Raw genomic sequence first — 11,315 nt, forward strand, 5'->3', positions numbered from 1 at the left:
GTGGCTCACACCTGTAATACCAGCACTTTCGTAAGCTGAGGCCAGTGGATCACCTGAGGTAAGGAGTTCTGACCAGCCTGGCCTACATGGCAAAATTCTGTCTCTACTAAAATATACAAAAAACTAGCCAGGCATGGTGGCGCACACCTGTAATCCCAGCTACTCAGGAGGCTGAGGCAGGAGATTTGCTTGAGCCTGGGAGGTGGTGGTTGCAGTAAGCCGAGATCGTGCCACTGCACTCCAGCCTGCGTGACAGAGTGAGACTCCATCTCAAAAAATAAAAAACAAAAAAATTTAAGCTCCATAAATTAACAGTAAAGTATCGAAGAAGATAAGACAAACAATCCTTGTCTTAAAGCTCACAAGTTGGGGAGATACAATGTACATAAGTGAAATATTCCAGTAAAGGAATATGATTGTTGGCACAAACAATAAAATAATTTCAAAAGATCAAACTGATGGTCAGAGTTGGCTAAGGAATGGCTGCACTCGTGCAGCGTTTGAAGGATGAGGAAAATCTGGGCAACAAACAACAGCTAAGAATAAGTGTGAGCAAAGGATCAGAGACAGGTGTGAGGGTGTGAAAGAGAATTCACAGAGCAGTAGCAAGATTAAAGAGGCAGGAGTAGTGCTTTCAAACTCTGACTATAATCCATAGTAAGAAATATTTCACGTTTCAACCCAGTACACATGTATATACAAAACTGAAACAAAAGTATTATATAAAATACTAAAACTCAGGCTGCCTCTCACCTATAATCCCAGCACTTTAGAAGGCCGAGGCGGGGAGATCACTTGAGGCTAGGGGTTCGAGACCAATCTGGCCAACATGGTAAAAACCGGTCTCTACCAAAAATACAAAAATATTAGCTAGGAGTGGTGGCACACACCTGTAATCTCAGGTACTCACTCATGAGGCTAAGCACCAGAATTGCTTGAACCTAGGAGGTTGCAGTGAGCCTAGATGGTGCCACTGCACTCCATCCTGGGCAACAGAGCAAGATTCTGTCTCAATAACAACAATAAAAAACTAAAATAAATTCATTTATTACATTTAATGTATGTATATTGTGTTCTGATATTTTGTGTTCTATCCAATTTTTGGTGAGGGGTCCACTAAATTGATTTTATCTTTATTGTTTTTAAGATACAGTCTCACTCACTCTGTCACCCAGGCTGGAGTACACTGGCACAATCTCCGCTGACTACAACTTTCACCCCCTGGGTTCAAGTGATTCTCCTGCCTCAGCTTCCTGAGTAGCTGGGGTTACAGGTGTGCCACCACGCCCATCTAATTTTTGTATTTTTACTAGAGATGAAGCTTCACCATTTGGCCAGGTTGGTCTTGAACTCCTGACATCAAGTAATCTGCCCGCCTCGGCCTCCCAAAGTGCTGGGATTACAGGCGTGAGCCATGGCGCCCAGCCTCTAGTAAACTGATTTTAGACTCACCATTTAAAAAATATGACCCTAAAGCTAAAGTTTCCTGTTTGGAAATAAGCAGATAAGGTAACCCTGTGTTTAGACTCTGAAGGAAAAACTGGTCAAAACCAATCAATTACTCAACAGATGAAACTTAAAACTAACTATAGCCTAAACATTAAAGATTGTAAACAGGTTAAACTGCTGAGAAAACCCAAATCCAAATAAAGTTACCAGGATATAAGAATAACATGAAAGATAACTGTAATGTAATCAAATACATCATAAACCAATGAACAATGATGTCAGATGATGCAATGTAATGAAAAAAAAAATTTTTTTTGAGACACGGTCTCACTTTATCGCCCAGGCTAGAGTACAGTGGCGCCATCTCAGCTCACTGTAGCCTCGACCTCCTGGGCTGAAGAGATCCTCCCACTTCAGCCTCCTGAATAGCTGGGACTACAGGTGTGCAACCACAACTGCCTAATTTTTGTTTGGTTTTTTTTTTTCTCCTTTTTTTGGGTAGAGACGCGGTTTCACCATGTTGTCCAGGCTCGTCTCACACTCCTGGACTCAAGCAATCTGCCCACCTTGGCCCTCCCAAGTGCTGGGATGAAAGGCATGAGCCACCACACCCAGGCTGAAAAAAAAAATTGTAAAGGGGAGATATACAGGGAGAGGATGGACTAAACCAGTGGAGCTGGATCATCTATTCATACTTTCATTCACTATCAAATATTTACTGAGGGACCTTATAGATATAGACTGAGCAAGACAGACAGAATCCCAAGCCTCATGGAATTAATAAATTGATAAGACTGACAGACATTAAACAAAGAATTCCAGGCCAGGTGCAGTGGCTCATACCTGTAATTTCAGCACTTTGGGAAGCTCAAGTGTGCAGATCACGAGGTCAGGAGTTTGAGACCAGCTTGGCCAATATGGTGAAACCTCGTCTCTACTAAAAACACAAAAATTAGCTGGGTGTGGTGGTGCACACCTGTAGTCCCAGCTACTCAGGAGGCTGAGGCAAGAGAAATCGCTTGAACCTGGGAGGCAGAAGTTGCAGTGAGCTGAGATCGTGCCACTGCACTCCAGCCTGAGCAACACAGCAAGACTCTGTCTCAAGAAACAAAACAAAACAAAAAAACAAAGAACTCCAAAGATATCAGTATAATAAAAGATATGATGAAGTACAGAGTGCTATGAGAGTATATGAAAGAGAGAACCTATTCCAAAGATTAGGGCAGGAAGTGAAGCGTCAGGTCTTTGATGTGGGGATGTGGAAGAATGGGAATCTGCATATCTAGATCTTCCTTACATAGAGAGATCATCCAATTCCCTGCTTTGCTTCTCCTGCTTTGGTCCCACACTTGCCAATCTTCTGATTAAAAATATAGCTCGACATACAAATTTCTAGTATGAAGAAGGTGTTGACAAAGCAACGTGAATACCTATGCAGACATACTTCCCATTAAAGAGCAATAACTGGCGGACAGGGGTGGTGGCTCATCCCTGTAACCCCAGCACTTCGGGAGGCCAAGGCTAGGAGTTCGAGACCAGTTTGGCCAAAATGGTGAAACTCTGTCTCTAGAGAAATATAAAAATTAGCCAGGCGCAATGGTGCACACCTGTAAATCCAGCTACAAGGAAGTTTGAGGCACAAGAATCGCTTGAATCTGGGAGGCAGAAGTTGCAGTGAGCTGAGATTACACCACTGCAATCCAGCCTTGGCAACACAGCAAGACTCTTTCTCAAAAAACAAACAAACAAATAAATAAATAAATAAATAAATAATAAAATAATAAGAGCAATAACTGGCACACTGGCTTACGTATCTGTCTTTTCTGAATTTGATTAGCGAATAATCAATGAATGGGACCTAATCAACTCTAAATACTCTGAAAAAAATCAGATTTCTGTGCCTGCCAAAATGAGGACCTAGATCCTGGTGACTAGCTGACTTTCCTCAGGATGATTTTCTTGGCCCTCTCTCTAACTGCAAAGGATAGAGTAGGTTTCAGCCTTGGATTCCAGGCCCATGATGGAATTTTTCCTATTAGTAAATGGCAAAGTTTCCAGTAGTAGATGACAAAATGAAACTGGCATCGTAGGACAATGGTGTTCTAGTGTGGCTGATAGACTAGAACAGGCAGTGTCAGGAAACAAGGATAACAGGTAAGTAAGCCACTTATAAGAAAATGGAACCCGGAGGTCAAGGCAGGTGGATCACCTAAGGTCGGGAGTTCAAGACCAGCCTGATCAACATAGAGAAATCCTATCTCTACTAAAAATGCAAAATAAGCCGGGCGTGGTGGCAGGCACCTGTAATCCCAGCTACTTGGGAGGCTGAGGCAGGAGAATCGCTTGAACCCAGGAAGTGGAAGTTGCAGTGAGCCAAGATCGCGCTATTGCACGCTAGCCTGGGCAACGGGAGTGAAACTCCAACTCAAAAAAAAAAAAAAAATTATATATATAAAAGAAAATAGAACCTAAACTAGGATGAGAACAGTACAGGAGGAAGAAAAGGTCTGTTAGTAACAGAAAGGACTCAGAATTGGTTATCAAATGGCACAAGGTATAAAGGGAAGGTATTAATGATGACTTCTGCGCAAATCTGAAATATACCTTACCAAAGACATTTCAGAAATCTGATGAAGTGCTGACAAAAGTTAATTTTCTCTCCTTCATTTTAAATATTAATTAATACACAGTAGGACCTCTGAAAAACTAATAAATTTCCTTGTACTATACATATTTAGTGTAGTAAGCTCAGTGAATGGTAGGGAAAAATCCAATTTTTCCCCCAATAATGGTAGGCATCCAATTAAAGGTCAAAACTCTACAATAGGCCAGGTACGGTGGCTCACACCTGTGATCCCAGTACTGTGGGAGGCCAAGGGAGGCAGATCACTTGAGGTCAGGAGATCGAGTCCAGCCTGGCCAACATGTTGAAGCCCTGTCTCTACAAAAAATACAAAAAAAAAATTAGCCAGGCATGGTGGCGTGCGCCTGTAATCCCAGCTACTCAGGAGGCTAAGGTGGGAGAATCGCTTGAACCCAGGAGGCAGAGGTTGCAGTGAGCCGAGAGCACACCCACTGCACTCAAGCCTGGAAGACAGAGTGAGACTCCATCTCAAAAAACAAACAAACAAACAAACAAACTCAACAATAAAAAAAACAAGTACACTGGCCTACTTAGTTCGTCATTAATATCAACATAGCACCAAAGGGCCAGGCAAGGTGGCTCACACCTGTAATCCTAGCACTTTGGGAGGCTGAGGTAGGCCTCCCAAGGTTCAAGGAGCTTAAGTGCAAGAGTTCAAGACCAGCCTGGGCCACATGGCAAAACCCTGTCTCTACTTAAAAAAAAACAGGCCGGGCGTGGGGGCTCACGCTTGTAATCCCAGCACTTTGGGAGGCCAAGGCAGGCAGATCACAAGCTCAGGAGTTCAAGTCCAGCACGGCCAACATGGTGAAACCCCATCTCTACTAAAGATACAAAAAAAAATTAGCTGGGCGTGGTGGCGCACACCTGTAATCCCAGCTACTTGGGAGGCTGAGGCAAGAGAATCGCTTCAACCCAGGAGGCAGAGGTTACAGCGACCTGAGATCGTGTCACTGCACTCCAGTCTGGGTGACAGGGTAAGACTCCATCTCAAAAAAAAAAAAAAGCTGGGCATAGTGGCTTGTTCTATAGTCTCAGCTACTCATGGGAGGATCACCTGAGACTCAGAGGTAGAGGCTGTAGTATGCCATGATTGAGCCACTGCAGTCCAGTGTGGGCAAGAGAGTGAAACTTCGTCTCAAAAAAGAAAAACAAAAAACAAAAAAACAAAAACAAAAACAAAAAACACCAAAGGTAGCTACAACAGAGAGTTATCTTCAATCTGCCTTGAGTTTGACCAATTTTAGTAAATACCTTTTTTTTTGTTTGTTTTTTGTGACAGGGTCTTGCTGTCACCCAGGCTGGTGTTCAGTGAGGCAATCATAGTTCACTACAGCCTCAAACTCCTGAGCTCAAGCAACCTCCTGCCTCAGCTTCTCTAGTAGCTAGGATTATAGTTGCGCACCACTAGACCTGGCTAATTTTTGTATTTTTTGTAGAACTGGGGTGTTACTATGTTGCCCAGGCTCATCTTGAAGTCCTAGCTTCAAGTGATCCTCCCTCCTCAGCCTCCTAAAGTGCTGGGATTACAGCAAATACCTTTTTACTGATTACAAATGAAGGGACACTATAAATTTTTCAAAATTACTAAATATGTACTTTTAACATGTAGTTTAGTCAGTTGAGAAATACATTTCTTTTCCTTAATGTTTAGGGATACCTCCAGCAAATCACATTTACTCACTCACTCACCATGTGTAAAGTACTGGTAAGATTACACTGTAGTAAGGAAAAACATTAATCATAATCATACATAAATGTAAAATCTGGTCAGGCGCGGTGGCTCACGCCTGTAATCCCACCACTTTGAGAGGCCAAGGCAGGCAGATCACGAGGTCAGGAGATCAAGACCATCCTGGCTAACACAGTGAAACCCCATCTCTACCAAAAATACAAAAAATTAGCCAGGCGTGATGGCATGCGCCTGTAGTCCCAGCTACTCGGGAGGCTGAGGCAGGAGAATCGCTTGAACCCGGGAGGCGGAGGTTGCAGTGAGCCGAGATCACACCACTGCACTCCAGCCTGGGCAACAGAGTAAGACTCCATCTTAAAAAAAAAAAAAAGTAAAATCCGACTGTGGTCAGGATATGAAGGATATGAAGGAGAGGTAGCCAGGGCAAGAGATCACATTATAGGGTAATCTGACTTAGCCAGAGAGGCAGGAGGAGAGAATTATCCATGAGGAAGTGATAACTAGGCTGAAATCTGAAGAACAAAAGTGGTAGTTAACTGACAGGTGGGAGGTGAAGACATGCATTCCCGGAAGAGGACATGTGGGTTTCTATGGCAAGAGGGAATGCGACATGTCAAAGAACTCAAAAGGCCAAGAGAGCTGCAGTACAGAAAACGGGTTTGGCAAGATCATCACATAGGGCTCACCTGCCCACGTTAAAGAATTTTGATGGCTGGGCGTGGTGGCTCAGGCCTGTAATCCCAGCACTTTGGGACACCGAGGCAGGCAGATCACGAGGTCAGGGTATCAAGACCATCCTGGCCAACATGGTGAAACCCTATCTCTACTAAAAATACAAAAATTAGCTGGGCGTCGTGGCGCACGCCTGTAGTCCCAGCTACTCAGGAGGCTAAGGCAAGAGAATCGCTTGAACCCAGGAGGCAGAGGTTTCAGTGAGCCAAGATCACACCACTGCACTCCAGCCTGGTGATAGAGCCAGACTCCGTCTCAAAAGATTTTGGTTTTTACTCTAAAAGATCAAGTCAAATGAAGATTTAAAATATGAGGACTTTTTGCTCATGCCTATAATTCCAGCACTTTGGGAGGCCGAGGAGGGTGAATCATTGGAGGTCAGGAGTTCGAGGCCAGCCTGGCCAACATAGTGAAACCCCATCTCTACTAAAAATACAAAAATTAGCCAGGTGTGGTGGCGGGCGCCTGTAATCCTAGCTGCTTAGGGAGGCTGAGGCAGGAGAATCTCTTGAATCTGGGAGGCAGAGGTTGCAGTGAGCTGAGATCATGCCACTGCACTACAGTCTGGGCAACAGAATGAGCCCATCTCAAAATAAAAAATAAATAAATAAATAATTTTTTAAAAACGGACTTTCTGAACTACAAGAAACAGAAGTTAACCCTATTGAGAGCTGTTTACAAGGATGGAAGAGACCAGAATGGGTGAAGGAATAGTAGGTATGAAGAGGGAGTCAGTGGGCTGGGCACAGCAGCTCAGGCCTATAATCCAGCTACTAGGGAGGCTGAGGCAGGAGAATGGTTTAAACTTGGGAGGTGGAGGCTGCAGTGAGCTGAGACTGCACCACTGAACTCCAGCCTAGGCAGAGAGAGGGAGGCAGGGAGGAAGGGAGGGAGGAAGGAAGGAGATGGAGTCAGTGAATACTAACAAATCTTTTGACAGGTTTTACTAGGAAGAGGACAGTAAGTGGAGTGAGGCATGAGATTATTAGTGGAGAGAAAGGAAAGAGCAAGACAGAGAAGTGAATATATAAGACAAAAAAGGGTAACAGAAGAAGAACACGATGGGTGGGATTTACATTAGATAGGAAGATAGAGGAAAACTGATTCAAAAGGATGCAGACACACCTAGGTTTATAGGTTTGAGAGTGAATAAAGGGAGTTTATGCAGGTTGGTTCCTATTTTTTCTGTGACTAGAAGTCTGAGGGTTTAGTTAGTCGCAGGTTGAAGATTTGAAGAGTGTGGAAAGGTCTGAAGTAGTCACTGCTGTGAATGGACGAGGTGACCAGACTATCACAGAAGGACTGCCAAGCAGTGTTAATAGTTGCTTATTCACAAGTATGTGAGTGTACTCAGCCAGGTTGATACAGGTCACAAGACCAGTTGTTATACAGCTGAAATACAAGCATAGGTCTTTTTTTTTTTTTTAGACAGAGTCTCACTCTGTCGCCCAGGCTGGAGCACAATGGCATGATCTTGGCTCACTGCAACCTCTGCCTCCCAGGTTCAAGCGATTCTCCTGCCTCAGTCTCCCAAGTAGCTAGGATTACAGACACTTGCCATCATGCCAGGCTAATTTTTGTATTTTTGTAGAGACAGGGTTTCACCATGTTGGCCAGGCTGGTCTCGAACTCCTGACCTCAGTGATCTGCCTACTTCAGCCTCCCAAAGTGCTGGGATTACAGGCATGAGCCACCACACCCGACCAACCATAGGTCTTAGAACTCTACAATCTCTATATTTTTTCCTTACAACTCTAAGATGTTTGATTTTTTTAAACTAATTTAAAGGAAGCACATAACACAGAATGCAATCTCCACAAATTTTAAGTGTACAGTTCAGCAGTGTTAAGCATATTCACATTGTGCAACAGATCTTCAAAGCTTTTTTCATCTTGCAAAATAGAAACTCTATGCCCCCTAAACAACTCCCCATTTCCCCCTTTCCCAGCTCCTGGCAACCACCATTCTACTTTCTGTTTCTATGAGTTTGACTACTTCAGATATCTCATATAAGTGGAATCATGCAGTATTTGTGTCTTGTGACTGGCTTATTTCACTTAGTATGTCCTCAAGATTCATCCACATTGTTTTATGTGACAGGATTTCCTTCCTTTTTAAGGCTGCATAAAGATATTATGTATATGCATGTATACGTTATGTATATGCATATACATTATGTATATTGCATGTATATGACACATTTCCTTTACTCACTCAACCCGACATTCATTACTTGATGGAAAAAGAGTTCCTTCCCTACCACGTTTAGTTTTTTAAAAAAACCACCTCCTGACTCTTGGCTTTTAAAACTCTTGGTTTTACCGCTAACACGGTAAGACCCCGTCTCTACTAAAAATACAAAAAAAAATTAGCCCGGCGCGGTGGTGGGCGCCTGTAGTCCCAACCACTCCGGAGGCTGAGGCAGGACATTCCTTGAACCCGGGAGGCGGAGCTTGCAGTGAGTGGCGATCGCGCCACTGCACTCCAGCCTGGGCGACAGAGCGAGACTCCGTCTCAAAATAATAATAATAATAATAATAATAATAATAATAATAATAAGCCAGGCTAGCCAAGCATGGTGGCAGGCGCCTGTAATCCCAGTTACTTCGAAGGCTGAGGCAGGAGAATTGCTCGAACCCGGGAGGCTGAGGCTGCAGTGAGCCGAGATCATGCTACTGCACTCCAGCCTGGGTGACAGGGTGAGACTCCATCTCAAAAAGAGAAAAAAAAAGAAAGGAAAATAAAGGTATATACCCTGCGCGCTGGCTCACACCTGTAAACCTACCACTTTGGGAGGCAGAGGCAGAAGGATAGCGTGAGGACAGCAGTTCGAGATCAGCCTAGACAACATGGAGAAACCCTGCGTCTACTAAAAATACAAAAATTAGCCCAGAGTGGTGGCGCGTGCCTGTAATTCCAGCTACTCGGGAGGCTGAGGCAGGAGAATTGCTTGAACCTGGGAGGCAGAGGTTGCAGCGAGCCGGGATCGCATCACTGCACTCCAGCCTGGGAGGCAGAGCAAGACCCCATCTCAAAAACAAAAAATTAAAAAATAAAATAAAATAGAGAAATTATATATAACCACACGTATAACACGCAACCCTTGCTTTTAAGCATATCTAATTGGGAAGGAAGGACAGCAATATTAAGCATGTAACTTCATTACTAACCTTCTAATATATGTCTAATATCATAAAATGAATTAGGTTGTGCTTACGTAGTAGCACTAAGTAGTTTAAGCACCTAAGACTGGCTTAGAATCATTAGATGTTTAACTCTGGGGACATTACGTAACTATTTGAAGTCTCTATTTCCAAATCTGTAAAATGGTGTATTTAACAGCAACTACTCCAAAGGGCAACTGAATGAGATAAGCACAATAATAAGCGTAAAGTTGGGATATAGTATGTGCTCAGTAAGCATAGCTTTCATTATAATTTATCACAGCGTTTCTGAAATGATTTGATTTACAAAGCAGATTTAGACAACTTTTCGAGAATATCAGTCCTGTGGAAAATAGAACCAATACTTTAAAAAGTGACTGTAAAGAAACAGAAAATGCACCCAGGAAAGAGTCCTTTTAAGTGAGATTCTTACAAGCATTTACCACACAAATGTACTCTTAATCTTGCCCGCGAAGTTCTGAGCATCTCAACCGAGGCATTAACATTCTAAGCGCCAAATTCTTTCCCCGGACTGCTCTGCCCATGAAGGACTTTCTGCATCCTTGCTCCGCCTACTATGCGACAGCAGCGTACCCCAGGAAATATGACAATCAAAATGCACTCACTCATTCAGACACCACTGGAGGGCGGTACCGCCCGAATTGAGAATCACCAAAAGAGGATCCACCCCAAATCTTCCAGAGTTCCTTTACTACCTTCTAGATTCAATTCCACCCCGCAAATCTACAGCTCCAAAGGTACAAGAACATCCAGGGCCTAACCACACCCGCAGAGTTAGGAGACGTCCGCTGAAGCCCCGCCACCCTCTTCCTGACCACCTTTCAGATGGCCGACTTCATCATCGGGAGTATTCGCTGCCTGCAAGATCTCCCACCCTCTAAGAACACCGGCGCCTACTTTCAGCCTCTGCTCGTGGCTGGAAAATATCTCGGGTCCTTTGGCTTCACTGCTGAAGACCTGACGCTATTCCGGCGAAATCTGGACCACAGACGCACAGTGGAACTTGGGGGTAAGGGGGCCAGGCTTAGCCCTGGGCTGTGAGAGATTAAACACCTGGGTCCAGCGGCCCAAGCCTCACTGCCTCGACTCTCAAACGCCAACTCAAGGGCTAGAGCCGCAGCACCGACGCGCGCCATTCAAACTGGGGAGGGGTGAGACTCTAGGCCCAGAATTAGGGAAAAGGAGGCACCGCACATAAGTTGGGTCCTAGACTCCGAGAAACCCCACGGTCTCGTCTCTCCCTGACGACCTGGTCATCGCTCAGCTCAATCATCTCCTTTCTGTCTGGCCACACTTACCCGAATTTACCGCCAAAGGCGTCGCCATCTTAGAGGCGCACTAACAGAGCCCTTCTGGCGCATGGAGGCCCCAGGAAGGGGTGAGGCTGCCCTGAGTGAAGCCTGAACAAAAAGGCACCAGGCTGTCCCCTCCACGCTGGGCCGTCCCAGGCGTACAGAAGGCTCCAGAATCTGCTCTGGGTCACAAGTATCAATTTTCATTGGGATTATTCCCATTCAAATAAGGCGAGGGCAACCACTTCAGAGACACGAGGTCCTCGATCGGACGTTCATCGTGTAGTGCATCCTGGGACTTGTAGTTTCTTTCTAATGAT

The 11,315-nt window shown here is 44.5% G+C and overlaps 1 protein-coding gene across 2 annotated transcripts in view; it reads right to left on the bottom strand.

Annotated features, from left to right (window-relative positions):
- LOC105471444 (nucleoporin 205) overlaps window positions 1–11,095 on the bottom strand; it is a 94,283-nt gene extending 83,188 nt beyond the window's left edge. Inside the window, exon 1 of one of the 2 annotated variants that reach the window (XM_071094439.1) lies at window positions 11,002–11,095. In XM_071094439.1, coding sequence (XP_070950540.1) covers window positions 11,002–11,029 — 28 coding nt within the window. In that variant the 5' untranslated portion in view covers window positions 11,030–11,095. The remainder of the gene's footprint in view (window positions 1–11,001) is intronic. The other variant, XM_071094440.1, reaches the window with a different exon arrangement.
- Window positions 11,096–11,315: the final 220 nt, after the last annotated feature.

This window comes from Macaca nemestrina, chromosome 4, assembly GCF_043159975.1.
Source record: "Macaca nemestrina isolate mMacNem1 chromosome 4, mMacNem.hap1, whole genome shotgun sequence".
Taxonomy (NCBI): Eukaryota; Metazoa; Chordata; class Mammalia; order Primates; family Cercopithecidae; genus Macaca; species Macaca nemestrina.